Source organism: Microtus ochrogaster, chromosome 15, assembly GCF_000317375.1.
Source record: "Microtus ochrogaster isolate Prairie Vole_2 chromosome 15, MicOch1.0, whole genome shotgun sequence".
NCBI lineage: Eukaryota > Metazoa > Chordata > Mammalia > Rodentia > Cricetidae > Microtus > Microtus ochrogaster.
Genome location: NC_022017.1, coordinates 26,865,555 through 26,884,524, shown reverse-complemented (window position 1 = coordinate 26,884,524; position 18,970 = coordinate 26,865,555). Strand labels below are relative to the sequence as shown.

The 18,970-nt window shown below is 49.5% G+C and overlaps 1 protein-coding gene across 1 annotated transcript in view; it reads left to right on the top strand.

Annotated features, from left to right (window-relative positions):
- Nucleotides 1–8,254: 8,254 nt before the first annotated feature.
- Nucleotides 8,255–18,970, top strand: part of Parvb (parvin beta) — a 78,166-nt gene continuing 67,450 nt past the window's right edge. The window contains exon 1 of the mRNA XM_005354423.3: nucleotides 8,255–8,436. Within this exon, the coding sequence (XP_005354480.1) occupies nucleotides 8,322–8,436 (115 nt within the window). The 5' untranslated portion in view covers nucleotides 8,255–8,321. The remainder of the gene's footprint in view (nucleotides 8,437–18,970) is intronic.

Here is an 18,970-nt window from a genome sequence, read left to right as displayed (position 1 = left end):
TCTCTCTCTCTCTCTCTCTCTCTCTCCAGGGTCTCATTCTGTACCTCCAGCTGACTTGGCGTCTTCTGTGCTTCTCCTGCCTCTGAGTGTTGGCACACAGGTGTGACACGCAGTTCTCAACTCCCCCATAGCAGGTCTTGCTGGATTTGGTCACAGGTGGAATCACATACAAAGCTTACAGGGCGCTCACTGAGCATGGGGCGCTGGCTGGACCATCACAGATGGAGCTCTGCCCTGCCTCCTCCAGGCCTTTGGCAACAGACTGGGATGGCTGAGACAACCCAGCCTCATGGACTGAGCAGCTCTGGGGTTCTCAGCCTGTCCGGCGTGAGAGAGCCTGTATGGGCCGTGTAAGCCAATCCAGTGACTCCCATGTCAATGTTTATCTATGCTATTGATTCTGGCTTCTCTAGAGAACCCCAACTAATGCACCAGGCAAGGGCTTGACCATTGAGCCACACCACAGCCCTTGCATTGAGTTTTGGAGAGTCTCTTCAGCTCCATGAGGTGGGTCAGGAAACGAGGCCTGTTTGGGGTCCTCTTTCCCCAGGTTAATCCTGCTTGTCATGTGTTCCTAGTTCTAACCTTTGGGACAAAAAAGTGGATAGTTTTTGTGACATGGAAAACTGAAATGAACCCCCTTTCTGTCTTCATGAGTAATTTCTCTGTATACAGCCTGTGAGATCGTCCTGTTCAGGCTTCCATAGTGAAGATGAATGTTGTACCAGACTGGTCCTAGCAGGTCCTGCCCTAGCCTCTCTTCCAGTGGCCCCCAGTGATGGCCTCTCAGAGTGCTTTGGTTGCCTGATCTTCAGCAGCAGAGATCAAGCTCACACCCCAAAACTCACCACCCCTCAATTCTCCCACAAACATCCATCATCCCTCCTTTCCCCAAAACACTGTTCTCAGGTTAGGTGGGAGGGGCGAGCAGCGCTCTCAAGTTCGGTGGGAGCAGGAGCAGAGCCTTTTATTTCACAGACAGGTGATAGATACCGTGTGGCAGGTGAAGCGCAAAACAAACGCAGACGAAGGTGTGCCTGGTTCACAGGCCTGGCATTTGTCTGTCTGCCCACATACGAGGCATTTGCGTTTTCACCCTCCTTACTGGAGGAGAGACTTCTGGGGATGAGAGAGAGACACACAGTTAAAGGAGCTTGCTCATCTATCCTCTGGTAAAAGCCAGGAGAAGTCTCTTTCCAGGATTGCCACGGAAGACTAGGTGCCAAGTTCTTCACACAGTGCTCATCTATAAAATATTTAGGAGCACGAAGTGCGTTCGTGACTTCATTTGCCTGGTTTGCAAAAGGAAAACTCAGGGGGCTTTGCTGCTAAATGCAAATGCGTGCTGTCTCCTTGCGCCAACGCTTTCTAGCTTTCTAGAGTCGTTCGATGAAAAGCTGTTGGTCTCCGCAGCTGGTGAGAAGTGCCCCCCCCCCAAGGCTCACGCTTGGTGGGGGAGAGTGTTGAAGCCCTTTGAAGATTCCAGGCTGGCTTGGTTATCTTTTCATGCTCTTAGCCTTTACAGTGAAAATCACAGATGACTCTCCTGCCAAATCACTAAATTAGCAAACTGATTAAATAACATGGCTCCAAACTCTGGTTCACAGAGTCTGATTACAGAAGGCTCGGGAACGCCACCCCGAAGTACAGTTAAGATCGCTTCCACAGTGTAACCTGGGGAATCAAGCATTTTTCTCCAGCAGCAAATCCATTAGCTCTGCCCGTCCCTTCTCGGCACACTTCTGGTGCTCCCAAAATTGCTTGGAGGTTTGGAGGTGAGCAATGCAAACACCTCAGAGGCTTGGATTCCCCCACTCAAGACTCCTTCCCTCTCCCCGGATCTTCAAAAACTGTATAAGATTTTTTTTTTTTTGAAGATATCAACTTTTTGGTCATAGGAAAAGGAAACAAGACGAACTTGTAGTGTGATGGGGTGTGATGGTTTGAGTGTGAACCCTCCCTCACTGGTTCGTATGTGTTCACACTTGGTCCCAAGCTTGTGGCCCTATTTGGGGAGTTGTGCCTTTTGAGAAGCAGGTTCTAGCTGGTGGAAATGGCTCACTGGGGGCAGGTCTGTGCAGATTTCCAGGTCTGGTCTAGCTCCTTGTTTTCCAGTTGGCTGCAGTGACTGGATCTTATGCTGTCTTCAATATGGACAGAGCATCCTCCCTGCCATCGTAGGCTGAAATCCCCTGGAGTGGTGAGCCTTAACAATGCCCTCCCCCCAATCAGGCATTTTGTTGCAGCAGTGAGAAAGGTGGATTACTGATGAACCAGACACATAGTAAGAAAAAAGCCCAAATGTGAGGGCAGCGAACCGCAGCTGCGCTGAGCTGGAGCATGTGTGTATGTGTGTGTGCGTGTGCATGTGCGAAGCAGTTCTGCCACAGGCTGCAGGTTATCTGACACAGGGACGCCCCTCTCTGAGCTGTTTGCAGCAAGGCACTGTGGAGGTTAATGTGTGTGTGTATGTGTGAGTGTGTGTGTGTCAGCACTAACATGGCATGGCAGGGTAAACCTGCATGATTTCTCCCTTGAGTATATACACCTGTGAGATTCTGGATCGCTCACTGGTGCCCGTCCTGGTAACCACCTTAGCCGAGAATGAAAACTGCCGGGTGTGAGTTCAACCGCTAGTGAGGGTGTTGCTGCAGGTGACACTTGTGTGCACCTGGCTTCTCGTCATCTGTCATGGTGTAGATGTGGCCTTGATGGAGGCTGTATGCTCCTGAGGGTGGGCTCCACCGCTGTGGGACTGTAAGACCAAATGAACTCTTCCATAGTTGTCATGGGCCTGGTGTTTTCTCCCAGCAATAGAAAAGTAACTAAGACACACTCTCACTGAGCTCCGCCCCAGCCCTGACACAGTGTTTTCGGTCAGGAAGATTGCATGGTATGCAAACCCTGGCTGGCTGTTCATCCCCCCCCCCCCCCCCCATCTCTAATCGCTGTTGTGCTTCTGCTGAAGTTTGGAGCCAGGTGGAGAGGTGCTGGGGTTTGTCCCATTGCCATCCTGGGGTTCCTGTTCTTACAGCATAGCTCTTGTCAGGTCTCAGAGGGACCATACCAGACCCTGGGCCATCTGCATGCATTGCCCTGTGACTCTAGGTGAGTGGGGAAGGTGACAGGAATGGAGGTAACTGAAGTTGACAGAGACTACGCAGTGTGGAGCCCAGTGCAGGACCTGGGCCCTGTGCACTAAGAGCTCTTAAAGTGTGTATTCCTGTCCTTCGCTTAGCTTATAGGGACCCAGCGTCTCTGGAAGCCACAGATCAAAAGCTAGTCAAGTGGCTTCCATGACAGGAGCAGCTGTGCCTAACCCGATTTTCCTAATTATCCTGTAAATGGGATGCATCCTCCGAGTCACGGAGGCTCTGTGCACTGCATACTAAGAGGCAGAGGACCGTGTCTGCGGAGACGGGAGCGAGGTGCTTATTTCTGCATCCGTTTAGGTGCTTTCTTTGGAATAGATTAGTGTTTATGTTTGCTGAAGTCTGGCATTTTGGAAAGTCTTACTTAAGCCACATCAGAGAGGCAAGCCAGCCAGGAGGGAGAGCTCGAGGGTTGCGGGGGGGAGCGTGGGGGAGGCAGGCCAACATTGTCTCTTTCTCTCTATAAAGAAAATGCAAATTAAACTATAGCCATCAAAGAAGTGTGTGTGTGTGTTTCTGGGTTCACTCAGGGTGGGACACGTACATATGTGAATGTGTATGTGGAAACCAGAGGTCAACCTTGGGTACCATTCCTCAGCACCTGTCCATCTTTTAAAACATCTTTAAGATTTTCTTCTTTATGTGTATGTCTATGTGCATATGTAGGTATCTTCCCTTGTAGGCCAGAAGAGGACATCAGATATCCTAGAGTTGGGGGGTCACAGGAGGTCGTGAGCTTCCATGTGGTTGCTGGCAACCAGGCTTAGGTCTTCTGCAAGAGCAGCAGGTGATCGTAACCGCTGAGTTGTCTCTGCAGCCCATTCATCCATCTTTTTTGTTTGTTTGAAACGGGATCTCCCACTGGGATCATGGCTTGCTGGTTAATTTAGATAGGCTGGCCAGTGAACCACAGGGGTTGGAGCATCTTTGCTTCCTAAGCGTTGGGATTATAAGCATTTACCTCTGCACACAACACTCGCTATGAATGCTTGGGACTGAACTCAGGTCCTCACGCTTGTGTAGCAAAGCCAGCTCCTCGGCCTCTAAAGATGCCTTCAGTTGCTACCAGTGACATTTATGGGATGAAAATCCATTTTTAACCATTGCAAATCATCTTCCAAGCTGCACTGACTAGGAAACCACCTCATCTTGCAGCAAGTGGTGTGTACAAAATAGGGTGAATGAGCAGCTCTCAGCCCGAGAGACTGCAAAAGGTGTCCATCATCAGGGAAGGATGCTATGAACTTCACCACGAAGCAAGTATCACAGACATTGGATTTTGGCTTATGCAACTCAAATGCCTGGACCCCTCTGTCCTGTATAGCCCATACCAGTTTCCCTGACAACAAACATCCTGTCTTTGGCTTCTCTTCTTGAAACATAGGAACCCCTGTCAGGAGCTGGGAGTCTGCGACTCCTTCTTCATGATGTATGGTTTGTTAGAAAGCAGGAATAGGGCCAGAGAGATGGCTCAGCAGTTAAGAGTATACATAGCTTGTCTTAGATACTTTTCTATTGCTGTGACAAAACACTATTAACAAGGCAGCTTATAAAAGAAAATATATATCTGGGTGGTGGTGGCGCACGCCTTTAATCCCAGCACCTGGGAGGCAGAAGCAGGCAGATCTCTGTGAGTTCGAGGCCAGCCTGGTCTACTAAGTGAGTTCTAGGGCAGCCAGAGCTACACAGAGAGCCTGTCTTGAAACATTATTAGGGCTTATAGTTCAGAGGTTGAGGCCATGACCATCAGGGTCATGGGAGCACAGCAGCAGGCAAACAGGAGCTGGAGCAGTAGCTGAGAGTTTACATTTGATCAACAAGACACAGAGAGGAGTTAATTGGAAATGGCGTGGGGTTTTGAAATCTCAAAACCAGATCTTGGTGACACACCTTCTCCAACAAGGCCACACTTCCTCATCATTCCCAAACAGCTCCTCCAACTGGAGTCCAAACCTTCAAACCTATGAGTCTCTGGTGGATGTTCTCATTTAGACTGACACACTGCTCTTGCAGAGGAGCCGAATTTGGGTCTCAGGACTCACACCAGCTATAACTCCAGCTCCAGGGAATCCGTGCTTTCTTCTGGATTCTGGGCACCTGTGCTTGTGTGTGCAAACCCACACAGACATCACACATATACATAATTAAAAACAAAATAACTCGTTTTTTTAAAGGCAGGATTGGATTTGTCTCTATAGTATACAAATCAGAAATTTGAATACTATATAAAGAAATTTGAGACTTCTGTGTTCTTGCTGGTCACTGATGAAATAAGTCACCTAGCCTTTCAAGTCAGTGACCTCTCTATGCCCAGGACAGCAGCCGATGCCTCAGTCTCCCACCTTGGCTGTTCTGCCTCCTACCAGGACCAAGACAGATCTCTTCCATTTTTTTTTTCGTGGTCCCCACTTCCCAGTTTCATCTCCCTTGCCCTCACCTGGCCAGTGATCTTCCATCTGGGATGCATGGGGCCTCACAAAACAGTGTGCATGTCTTGTGTGTGCTCCTCTAGGGAAATAGAGTCTAAGAAACCACGGAAGCCAGAGCCATGACAGTCTGTTTCCAGCTCTCAGTTCCCAAAGTCTCTGTCCTACTCAACTGTGTCCCCACCTCACAGGAGTATCAGTAACTACATTTGTGATCTGTTAGCATTCTCCCCACTTGTTAATAACATCCAGATTCTCTCTTGAGAGGGAAATGCCTTCAAGAGCCCTCTGAACCTTCCCATCCCTAACCCTGGCACGCACTCTGCGAGGTTTGCTGGTTTCTGCAAGTTCTCTCCTGTCTGCCTTCCGTCTGCCACACCCTTATCACGCACGTTAGTTGTTTTCCCTGTTGCAAATGCAACTTAAGGGTTTACTGTGGCTTGCGGTTTGCAGGTATAGTCCGTCAAGGTGGGGCGGGCATGGCGGCAGGCGTGTGCAGCAGCTCTTCAAACTGCAGTCAGGAAAAACAGGCAGGAAGCAGAGAGAGAGAGATGAGTGCCGCTGCTCGGTTCTCTCTCCTTTGTATTAGTCAGGGTTCCCTAGAGCAGTGCTTCTCAACCCTCCTCACGCTGCGACACAGTTCCTGTGATACAGTTCCTCAGGTTGTGGGGACCCCAACCGTAAACTTATTTTCATTTGTTGCTTCATAACTTTAATTTTGCTACCATTATGTACCATAATGTAAATATCTGTGTTTTCTGATGGTCTTAGGCGCCCCTGCAGAAGGGTCATTTGATCCCCAAAGGGATCACTATCCACCATTGCTCTAGAGGAAGAAATGATAATATATGTGTGTGTGTGTGTGTGTGTGTGTGTGTGTGTGTGTGTGTGATTTGTTAGAGTGGCTTATAGACTGAGGTCAGCTAGTCTAACGATGGCTGTCTACCAATGGAAAGTACAAGGATCTAGTACTTGTTCAGTGCGTGAGGCTGGATGTCTCGTCTGGTTTTCAGTATATGCCAGAATCCTGAAGAAGTGGGCTTCTAATGCGAGTGAAGGCATAGACTTGCCAGCAAGAACAGGGGAAGGACGGAAAAGAGGGGGAAAAAGTTTCCTTTCCCCATGACCCCTTATATAGGTGGCCAGCAGAAGAGGTGGCCCAGATTAAAGGTGAATCTTCCAACCTCAAAAGATCTAGATTTAGGGTGGTTCTTCCCACGTCAAATGATGTAATTAAGAAAAATCTTCCCCAGCTGTGCCCAGCCACTTAGGTTCTAGCTAATTCCAGATGTGGTCAAGTTGATGACCGAGAACGACCCTCATACCTTTTTATTCAGTTTGAAGCCCTGCTCCTGGGATGGTGTTGCCCAGAGTAGGTAATCCCCTGGATATGTCCAGAGGTTCGTTTCCAAGATGGTCCTGGAGTTGGTCAAGTTGACAATCAGATTGACCATCGCATGAATGCAGTGAGTTTGCATTTATGAGATTTTTCAGATCCTGGGATCTAGAGGCTTCCCCATGGCTAAGAGGGAAGCAGGCTCAGCACGGAGGAGCAGGTCAGGGAAGGCCAAAGGGCCTGTGGCATCAGGAGGGCAGGAAGGTGGCTCTGTAGAGACAGGAGCTACCAGGACTGTGCGTTTTCTTTCTCTTCTAGTGAAGGGAGGCTATTCTTTACTTTGTCTCTGGAAACCACGTCTTCCTAACAACCGTCTTCCCCATTTCTTCCTAAATCCCGGCCCTCTGCTCTTTCTCCACCTACTGGAGTCCCCACTGTTCCCATTCCACCTTTGTCTTGTATCTCCATAGGTAGTGGGCACCCCGTTCTCCATGACAAACTCCAAGGCGAGGCCAGCTTGGTCACCCCTTCCGCCAATGTAAATTGTTAATATTTCCTGCACTGAACTGAAATTGCTCGCCAGAGGGAGTGAGGCTCTGGAGCCTGCACAAAGGGAGAGGGAACCATCCCCACCCCACCTCCATCCCAGGGAGCCACCCCCATCCCGACGCTATGATTAGGTGGGGCAGCTTCACTCCAGCCCAGGTCCTGATAGCTCCTATCTCGGCTGCACCGCGCACCCACCCTCCTTCTCCAACCACAGGCCATTGGTTCTCCCTCGGCCTGCGCCTGCCTCGGCTCTCACGCTGCTTCTGCCCGCAATGTCCCTAGAAACCCTTTCACTTTCCTCCTAGTAAACTTCCCTGCCTGGCTTCATTCCTGTTCATCATCTTCTGTTCCCAGGTCAAAGACAGTCAATTTGGTGCAACTCAAAACCTGGCCATGTTGTTAACCTAACATCCTTCCCTGAGCCTTTGTTCTTCCTCCAGGTGCCCTTCCTGACCCTCCGCCCCCCGGGAGCTGGTAGGTGACTCCCGTGGAAGTCTTTGGCTGAGCTTGCCTTGGGGGAAGGGTCACTGTGTGTTAGGGCACTGTCCCACAAGGGCACCCATTACACCCCAAGCATCGACCGAATAAGGGATGCCGGGATCCTGGCCGAGACTCAACAGCTGAGTTTACACATTTGTGGGACTAATTGATTCTGGGCTTCCAACACGCTGAGGCCGCACAAAAGGGGGTCGGTGGTGCCTGGCACCACGCGCAGGGTCCGGCTGCGTTGTGAGCGGGAGCTCACGGGGAGCTCAGTAGTAGCTCCGGGACCTCGAGGTCAGTAGGCAGGGGCGGGGAAGCCGCGGCCGCGCCCTCCTGGCCACTCCCCGGCCGGCGGTGGGTGGCGCGCACTCCCATATGTCCTCCGCGCCACCACGATCGCCCACCCCGAGGGCCCCCAAGATGAAGAAGGACGAATCTTTCCTGGGCAAGTTGGGCGGTACACTGGCGAGGAAGAAGAAGACCAGGGAGGGTGAGTGCGCCCCCGTGTTCTCTTGGCGCCAGCCGGCTGCCAGCTCTGTCCCTCTGGTGTCCGCTCTCTACTCGCCCTGGCGGCGCCAATGCTAGGCTAGGCTGCACTGTCCGCAACCTCTGCGACAGGCCTGTCCCTGTCCCTGCGACCTTTGCAGAGCTGGCCCGGTGCCCAGGACGTTAGTCCTGCTCTGGACACAGACCCGAGCAGGCTATGGTTCCCGTGTCCACCCTTGTCCTGAGACATTCTCGTCGCAGTGATTGGACACCTGCGTAATGAGAACGGGCTGCTGACTGCTTGATGCCTGCACGCGTGGCTTAGTCCCCAAACTGGGAGTCAGTGAAAGAAACACAGATACACAGGCCAGGAGCCTGGGAAGCCTGGAACCAGGCCACGAGCTCCCCACCCCCCGCCCCCCAATCAAACGCCTTGCGCAGAAAAGTAATTAGAGAACAATATCCTTTTACTTTTTAAACTTTGTTTTTCTTTTTACTTTTTAAACTTTTAAAAAACAGAATTTCAAGGGGCGTAACTTACGCTCCCTGGCCGGTGCCTTAAGCGTCCCCCGCAGTTCCTAGCCCTCCCTCGCGAGACTTTTCGACCTCTATTGTTTTGGCCTGGAGCCTCTTGCCCTTGGGCTGAGGTTCCTGGCGCTCACCAGGGAAGGGAGGGGCTCGCTGAGAGAAAAGGCAGGTAGAACTTCCTGGGGATTAGCCTCCCAGGGTTCCTCCGTTAGGCTGCCTAGAGGGTCTCCTCCAGCTGCAGGAGGCAAGCTGCCTCCTAGATAGCCTTTCTGAACCTTCAGGGATAAGACAGTCCCTGGAGGCTAACAATCACCCCCTGGGCCCAAAGGACGGGGTGATGTATTTACACTTAAAGGAGCCTTCAGGCGGTAAATTACGGGCAGGCTCACTCTGGCCTTGCAAGGCATCTTGAAAGGCAAGGCCTGTAGGGAGATGTAGAGCTTGTCTGGAAGTGTGGTACTACTTACACTTTGACAGAACCCGGGAAGATCCTGTGGCTCCCACACACTGCCCAGACTTGCCTCTCCAGGTCTTCAACCCCATAGAGCCCTTTATCAAACTAGATTGTCTAGTTCCCTGAGGGCATGAAGTCCTGGTCTGTGTCTCGTCTCTCCTCTCCTCTCCCCCTCCCCCATTGCAGACCCTCCAGGTTGACCAGCATAGCATTCTTTTCAATCAGGTCTTCTAAATGAGAGGTACGGTTGTCTCCCTGACCTGGCTGGTGTAGTGTAATCATTGTGATCCTGCCTAGAAGTCTGTTCTCTTCATCTCACAAGCTAGGACCACAATGGACCTTTGTTCATTCCATTGTCTGGTTTTGTTTACTTGAGTTCTGGTTATGCTATGTCACCAAGTCTGGACTCAAAGTCCTGGATTTAGGTGATCCTCCTGCCTCAGCCTTCTCGTATCAGGAACTGCACGTATGTTGCCACCCGCTCGTGGTTTACCATCTCTGTGTATCTGATGTACTGTCCAGACCTTCAAAAGTAGAGGGGAGGCTCAATCCTTCAGGGCCCTGGGAATTGATGTCATAATGTGGAAGTCGATGGAAAGTCCCATGATCCTAAGCTGTAATTGTCAGAGGGCCCAGGAACGGTTGGGGTGATGTTGGGGATGAAACCTAATAAAAAAAAAATCTTATATAGAAAAACCTGCATAAGGGTGTGAATGGTTACAGTTTCTGTGTGTTCTATGTGTGTGAACATACATGTACAGGCTGGAGGTCATGCTGGGTATCTTCTTCAATGTTCCTCATTATCTATCTATCATCTATAAGTCCATCCATTTCTTTATCTCTGTTTGTCTGTCTGTCTACCCTGGCTAGCCTAGAACTTGTTGTATAGACCAGGCTGGCTTGAAACAGACCAACCTGGTCTTGCCTTCTGAGTACTGGGATTCAAGGCATGTGCTACTATGCTTGATTCCATCTTGTTTTTTGAGGCAAGGTCTCTCACTGAACCTGGAGCTCTTTGACTTGGACCAGCAAACCCCAAGGTCCTCTGTCTTTACCTCTTCTGACTTGAGATTACAGGTGAGCAGCACTTGGCTTTTGGCTTTTTAAAAACCATCAGTGCTGGGGATAGAAGTCCTATCCTCGTGCAAGCAAGCACTCTGCCACCTGAGCTGCCTCTTCCCTGCTGTTACAACTTTTCTGAGGTGGTACTTAACACTATTGGAACACGAGGGATGCACAAGTCAAATAATGAGCTGGCCTCAGTTTCCGATCCTACCTAGGTGCTTCTCAGCTTGCTTGTATAAGACATATATGTTCAGAAGACAGAGGACCAGTCTGGCCCAATTTAAATGCGCCCAGAACCCCAGCAGCACCTCCCTCTGCCTGCTGCTTCTGCTGGTGTTGCCATCCTGCCTTGGTTCTCAAGGTTGGAATACCTGTCCCCCCTATAACCAGAAAGCCACAAACCCCAACTAGTTTCTGAGGCAAGAATGGAGGGAAAGACCAGCCTTGGAAAGGCTGAATGGCTTCCATGTGGTCCTCTGGGGAGCGGAGAAGGAACGGAGGGGCCAATGTGAAGACTGTGTAATGAGGTCTTGAATAATTGAGCGTTGAGAGCTGCCAGTATTTCTGCAGACCTGTTGCCTTGGCAACTGGCCCTCCTGACTGCTCTTAGCCTCAACTTTGGGCCGTGGGAGCTTATGCATGGATGCCTACTGGGGAATGACCAGGGGGAGGGCATGGGGGCTTTCCAGCCTGACAGCCAAACACTGCTTCTTCTCTTTCGTCAGAACATCCAGGGTGGACTCTGGACATTTCCTGAGGACCTCGGAAGTAGGGAGGGGATGGCTGGTGAAGTTCAAGGTTTGGGGACATATGGACATTTAACTCCACCCGGCCTAGCAGAGTAGCAAAGAGGGGACACATGTTCTGTCACGTTCTACGAGATAGGGGTAGGAGGTGGGGCGTGCTAGGGTGCCCAGGACAGGAAATGTCTAAGAATGAGCAGGGCATGATTCAGTCCAGTGGAGGCACTATAGTTGCACGTGGTGGTCTGGTCACAAAAGGGAAGTGTGACTAACTGTGCACATTGGAAAACGGAAGGGAACGCCTACAACACTCAGGCTTCCCCATGGGGAACCTGAGTCTGTGCCCTGAGAGGTCAGGAGGCTGCTTACAACCTCTGGAGGTCAGGGTATGGAGGAGGGTAGGTACGGAAGAAAGATGTCCCACACAGGGTCCCCTGTGACTGCAGGAGGAAAGGCCCAGAGGTCCAAGGATGGAGCCGGAACGGTAACTGCAGCTGTTTAGATCCGAGACACAGCTGTCCTCTAGTGATAAGGGACAACTTAAGGTTCAACTCCCCAAGAGGCCCTTCTGCTTCTGGGACAGTCTTCTAACGGCACACACCACTCCCCAGGGACCAGTGTTGGGGTTTCTCAGAGAGCCCGGGGCCACCAGACCATGAGTGGAGTAGACAAGAGGTTTCTTGTCCCCAGCTGCCTTAAGACACACATATGTAATGTTTAACACATGAATACTTTACAGTTAGACAATCTATCATCTATCAACTCTCTACTTTATCAGTTATCTATATCATCTGTCAATCTGTGTATCAGGCAACTATCTGTCTGTCTGTCTGTCTGTCTGTCTGCCTGTTTGCATGCACTTTTGATTCCTAGAAGAATGGAGTAAAGCCTGGAGTGTGCACCCCACCTCCACCCCCCTCAATTCTTCCAGGCAGTGTGAAACTTCATCTCAGACCTAAACCAACTTAAGTTTCTGTCTCGAAGCCCATAGTTGACAGTGAGGTTGCTCTCATCCTGAGTGCTGGGACAGTGTGGAATGAAGGATCCCTGCTGCCTGGTTACCTGACAGTGCTACTGTCCCAGACCCTTTCCTATCTGCACTGCTTGTCTGACCCTCCCTTCCCCAAGGCCCCTAAATTCTTGAATTTTTGTTTTTCTCAACAACCTCCACGTTTTGTCTTTCCTAGAATCATGAGTGGAATTCAAGTGTGTGTGGCTTTTCATACTGGTTTCCTTCATTCACAACTAAGTTTCCCCCTGTGGTCATTGGGCCACTGTGTGGGGCTCTCATGGTGCTGAGAATCCAACCCTCTGCCTTGTGCATGCTGGACAAGTGGGCAAGCATTCCACGCATGGAGCTGTGGCCCTAGCCACACACTTCTGAAATTACTCAGTGCCATGAAAGAAGAGCAAGAGGTGCCTCTTTCAGTCTCTACCTTTCTGAGCTAGGCTTTATCTTCTCTTCTAAGTCCGTGAGTCTCCCACAGTGTAGTCATGGTTTCTTCAGAAGGATCCGGTCAACCATCCACCCAACCCAACGAGCCTTGGAGGCGCTCTGCTTTCAATTCCCATCTCACCTCTGTGGAATTAGCATTTACCGAACACTCCGAAGCTGCTCACCCTGTTGCTCCCGTCCAGTCCTCAGAATAATTAAGGGATGTAAGTGGGCCAACACTTGCTGTGCTGGTTCTAAAGTGCTCTTTTGATTGATTCCACCCGGTCGTGGCTGCCCAAGGTCAGCTCCCTGTTACCTAGCTATTTTCTTCTCTGCAAATGCGTGATTCATCATAGAAAAACCGCACTCGAAGAAGACAGTTTCTTCCCTTTGCTTTGGCTGTGGGCTTCGCTTTTTAGGAAAGTAAATGCCTAATGAGAGCACGTTTGGGCTGGAAAACATCCCAGTCGTATGAAGTGGAATATAAACTCGAGTTGGCTGGATGGTGTTAATCTTGTCTACGCTAATGGCTGTTGGGGTAAGAGAGTGCAGACATGAGCAATCCATTGCTGGCTTCTGGATCATTAATTCTCAGTAACACACATTCCAAAGCAGGTCTTCTGGTTAGGAACAAATACAGACTGAGGAGGAATTTGCATCTAGAGCACATAGCACCAGCCCTGGCCAAGTGTGCTTGTTTCATGGGGACCCACACCCCCCCATTTATGTGTTGTCTGTGGGATCTCGCCTCCATGCTTATGTCGTTGAATGGAGGCAGATGGATGCCAGGGTTGTGCAGCTCAGTTGGTTCTAGTTGGTCTGTAGTGATGCAGCTTGTGGGGCATCAAGGGCAGTATTGTGGGGGTGCACAATACAGGTGCTTACCGCTTGTCTAGGTGACTTCCTCTCTACCAGTCTCAGTGTCTGCCATCCTGAAGTCAGAGCAGTATCTTCCATAGGATTTGAGGAAGGGGACGATAAGCCTTGTCAGCACAGGGTGGCTGCTAAGCTGTGTCACTTATGATGAGTGCTGGCAAGTGGCCCTTTCGGTCTGGTGGTAGAGCGAGGGGCCGAGTGGGTTTCCGCTTCCGAACAAACTTAGTTCTATTGCAGACTTCTGAGGGTGTGTCGGAGCCTGGGAGAATCGGGCCTGGGAACCAAGTGTCTCCCCACCTGTGTGAATAGCCTCGCTGGAACAGAAACCTTTTCTGGGGCTCCCACCTTTTCGGTGACTTTGGCTGTCCTATCCCAGACCTTCAGAGCTCTACCTGGCAGCTGGCTGGATGCTGGGACAGCTAAAGAAGTCTCTGCCTAGAGGAGTGTTGGGAGCCTAACTTTGTTCTAGCTGCATTCTTGTTGCTCTGGTAAACACCCTGACAGACACAATACACAGATCCAGTCACAGCCGCCGGTTATGGCCGTTGTTGCTGGGAAGGGATTGGAAGCAGCTCTAGCCACACCCAGATAACAACAGAGAGAGAATGCTAGTGGGCTTAGTCCTTAGTCCTCAAAGACTCTGAGCCAGGGAATGGTACTGCCCACTCTGAGGCTGAGTCCTCCTACATCAATTAAGGCGACCAAGACGCTCCCCTACGGTAGTGGTTCTCAGCCTTTGAATGCTGCAACTCTTTCATACAGTTCCTTACCTTGTGGGGACCTACAACCGTGTAATTATTTCATTGCTACTTCATAACTGTAATTTTGCTACTGTTATGAATCATAATGTAATAGCTGTGTTTTCGGATGATCTTAGGTGACCCCTGTGAAAGCTTCTTTCAACTCCAAGGGGTCACGGCCCACAGGTTGTGAAACACTGCTCTGCAGGCATAGAGCGGCCTGTGCCGCTGGTTCCGTGGTTAAGAGCACAGGCTGCTCTTTCGGAGGACTGGGTTTGATTCTCTTCACTCTCATGGTAGCTCATAACCATCTGTAACACCAGTTCCAGAGGCTCTGACACCCTCTTCTGATATCCCAGGGCACCAGGCACACTTAATCCATGTAGGCACTCACTGTCCCCAAACACAGACAGTCCCACACAGACACAGTCACAGGCCAGTCTTATCTAGAGACTCCCTCACTGACAATCTAACCTGGCAGTTACAGTGTGTCAAGTTGACAGAGAAAGCTGAACACATTGTCTCCAGCCACTGTGACCCTGAAGCCCTCTCACGGGAGCCTTTGCTCTGCCCCTGTGGTCTGCGTTGCAGGCAGCAAGCCGGCATAGCGGCAGATACTATGGAATCCTATGCTGGGCCTTTCCAGCGTCTGTCAGCCCAGCCAGAGAGGCCAGGGAGCCTTAGCTGATCACGGCACAGTCATAGACAAGAGCAGAAAAGGAATGAGTGCCGGCTGGGGCTCTTTCTTAGACTTGTGTGTGTTGGTTGTTGAGCACAGGGGTCTTCAAGCTTAGAGCTTCTGAAATGCTGACCTTGACTTTGCTGTTTGCTCCTTCTTTGCTGGTCAGGCCTTCTTTGCTGGTCAGCCGGCCCACATTCTGCACTCGGGCTTGGCCAGGCAGCGCCACCTTGGGAGTTTATTCTTTTTTAAAGAGTGTCACTCTTTATGCTTCTTCTCATCTAAAACTTCACTCACCTCAAGAACCCAGGCTTTAATAGTAAGTTATCGACAAGTTAAAGAGGCTGCAGAGATTTTTATATCTCCGAGTGCTTGTGTGCACCCTGTGCTTAAGTTGAGGGGTTTCTGGAAGCAGCTGTCTAGTTCAGTGACCCTGAATTTCCTGCTCAATGGCTAAGGCTCGGGTTACTGCAGGGAGCTGGAACCCCCAGGCCTAGGCTTTGAATACCCGGATGGAGCGGAGCGGTCTCCAAGTTCAGCCTGTGTAGTGTAGGTGACTATTTTAGTATCAAGGGGACTTGAGGGACATCTGCACTAAGCTTAATTTGTTGCTGTTCTCCTCCTCTTGCTTTTCTTTTTAACTAACATCATCTTTCAAAGGAGGGGTTATAGGGATCCATACTTGTAGTGTATGTATGTGTGCGTCTCTGTGTGTGCATTTATGTATAGATGTGTTTCTGTGTGTGTTTCTGTGTGTGCATTTATGTATGTATGTATGTATATGTCTCTATGTGCGCATTTATGTATGATGTGTGTGTCTCTGTGTGTGCATTTATGTATAGATGTGTGTACGTGTGTGAGTCTGTGTGTGCATTTATATATGGATGTGTGTATGTGCATGTCTCTGTGTGCATTTATGTTTGGATATATGTGTCTCTGTGTGTGCATTTATGTATAAATGTGTGTATGTGTGTCTTTGTGTGTGCATTTATGTATGGATGTGTCTCTGTGTGTGCATTTATGTATGGATGTGTGTATGTGTGTCTCTGTGTGTGCATTTATGTATGTGTGTATGTGTGTGTCTCCATGTGTGCATTTATGTATAGATATGTGTCTCCGTGTGTGCATTTATGTATGTATGTGTGTGTCTTTGTGTGTGCATTTATGTATGGATGTGTGTATTGTGTCTTTGTGTGTGCATTTATGTATGAATGTGTGTGTATGTGTGTGTCTCTGTGTGTGCATTTATGTATGGATATGTGTGTCTCTGTGTGTGCATTTATGTATGGATGTGTGTGTCTCTGTGTGTTGTCAGGCTTATTAGCAGTCACCTCTACCTGCTGAGCCCTCTCATTGGCCCCTCCTCCCCCTTACCCCATTTCCTTTTGCTTATTTTTCTTCTTTCTTTTTTCACCACTGGGGATCGAACCCGGGACCTCTCACATGCTAGACAAGTGTCCTGCCACTGCGCTGTCCCCAGGCCCACAGGTTCTTGTTGGAGGAGAGTGGGAGGGTAGCCAGAGAGGGAGCTGCTGAGGGAAGCAGAGCTGAGGATTCGCAGTGCTGTGGGTGTGGGTGTGGGGGGCTGCAGAAGCTAGAACACCACATGGAGCTTCTCCCGAGGGCTTCGGCCCTGAAGACAGCTTGGGTTTAGACTTATGATGTCCGGGACTCCAGGGTCGCATGTCTGTGTGGTTTTAAGTCTTTATCTCTGATAATTTCTCAACACAGTCATGGGACACCAGTGACCGCTGTCTGGATCCAGAGATGAGAGAGGGAGAAATGTCAGCCTTGGCCTCCTGCAGAGGGTCAGGGGGTCTTTATGTGTTTCCACAGCTTGTGGATTTTAACATAAGGCCTTGGAGGGGGGGGTCACATGAGCCACACAGGTGCCAACACCTTTCTGTTAGCATGTCATCCTCAGTCAGCCCATTGCCACTCCTCCTGTCTTAGGGTTTCTATTGCTGTGAAGAGACACTATCTTATAAAGAAAGCATTTAATTGGGGCTGGCTTACAGTTCAGCGGTTAGTCCATTAACATCATGGCAAGAATCATGGTAGCAAGCTGGCAGACATGGTGCTGAAAGAGTATCTGAAAGTTCTATATCTTGATCTGCAGGCAGCAGGAAGAGACTGTCACACTAGATGCCTGGATTGAGCATCTGAAACCTCAAAGCCAGTTCCCAGGAGCACACTCCTAATAGTGCCATTCCTTATGAGCCTATAGGGGGCATTATCTTTCAATTTACCACACCTTCCCACTCTGCCCATTGGACAGAGAAGAAATGCCAGAGGTGAGGAAAAGGCTTGTCATTGGATGGATGGAAGCAATAACAATACAATGGGACCATCCAGCATGGCGCATTTGGGTAGCCCTTTCCCATGGGAAGGCTTGAATGAGGAGCCAGCAGGGACTGGAGCCGGGTACCCAGGGCTCATGTCTGTCATCTCTTTCCCAGGGTAACTTGGTCCAGGTGTGGGCTTCTACAGAGATGAGATGGGAACACGTACCTCTCTTGGGGACAGCAAGGACACTTTCTAACTTCCGGTGTGGCTGTCTGAAAGCCTTTTGCCAGGGGGAGAGTGTTGTCCTGAAATGTATGCAGGAGACATGTTATTAGTATAATGAGATTTTAATGATTTGAGATTTTGTTGGAGCAGCACACACAGAATTTTAATCTTATTGTATGCAGCTGCTGTTGTTTTTGTTTTATTTGTTTGCTTGGGCCTCATTGCAAGGATACATTTCTACAATTATTTAGTTTGCTTTCATAGAAATCTGATTTTATGCCACTCTTAATGTTCTTTTGGGAGAAGAATATATACATATTTTTTTAAAAATCATATATAAATACCATATATAACAATATAATATATTAATTGCAATATAATTATATTATAAATACATATTAATATCCTAAGTCAGATATTAATGTATAATATATAATTATATATGTTTATATGTTACATACATAAAATAACATGCATAACTATATCTATAGTTTTTAAAGCTGGGAGCTGGCTCGATCAGCACTGGAATGTGAACATGGGGTTTCCATTTGTATTCCTTATTCATAATAACCATAGAATAGAAACAACCCCAGGGCCATTAACTGATAATGGGGAGGAAGAAAGTGATATATCCACAAGAGGAAATAGTCTACAGCAGTGAAAAGGGAAGGAACATTGGTATATGCTGCAACATGGGTGAATCTGGAATACGCTGAGAATCCATTCACAAAAGGACAAATATTATGGGATGGAAAATCCAGGGTAGGCAAATTAATAGAGCCTAAAGGTAGACAAGTGGTCCTTGGAGGCTGGGGGCTAGGGAGTGAGTGCTATAGGTGCTTGGGGGTCAGGAGAATGTTTTTAAGTTGATGGTGGTGGTGGTCACACATTCAGAATAGTCTAAAAGTCTCTGACTCGTGTTCCTAAGTAGGGGAATTATACAGAGTTGAATCTGTCCCAGTTGAGCTAATAAAATGCAGAGTGTGCAGAGACATGAAGTTCTGGCTTGCTACCGTCTTCCTCCTGGGGTGTGCATGCGCCTGTGTCGGCACGTGTTCTGAGGTCAACCTCAGGTGGTGTCCCTCAGGTGCCACGCACTATTTTTAGAGACAGGGTTCCCCTGGAACTCAGTGATTCTGCTAGGCTGGGCCAGCAAGTCATGTGATCCTTCTGTTGCCTACCCCCCCACCATCTTCACTCCTCCCTCCCCCACCTCCATCCCCCAGGCTGGGATAACAGACTTGCACCATCACACTCATGGCTGGAGTCTGGGGTTGGTGTTGTCCAGATGGTTGTATTCATCTGGTATGAGACTCTGATTTCTCAGAACAGGGAAACCCCAGATGTGATGTCCTCTTCCTGACCCTGTGATGGTGGTCAGAACCCACAGACCCAGCACACGATCAAATTAATGTCAACAGCGGCTGCTGCTACACTCGCCCACTGCTGGCCTCTCTCTAGAGCTCATGAGAGAGCTCGGCTAGACCGTGGGCTGCATTCCCAGTTC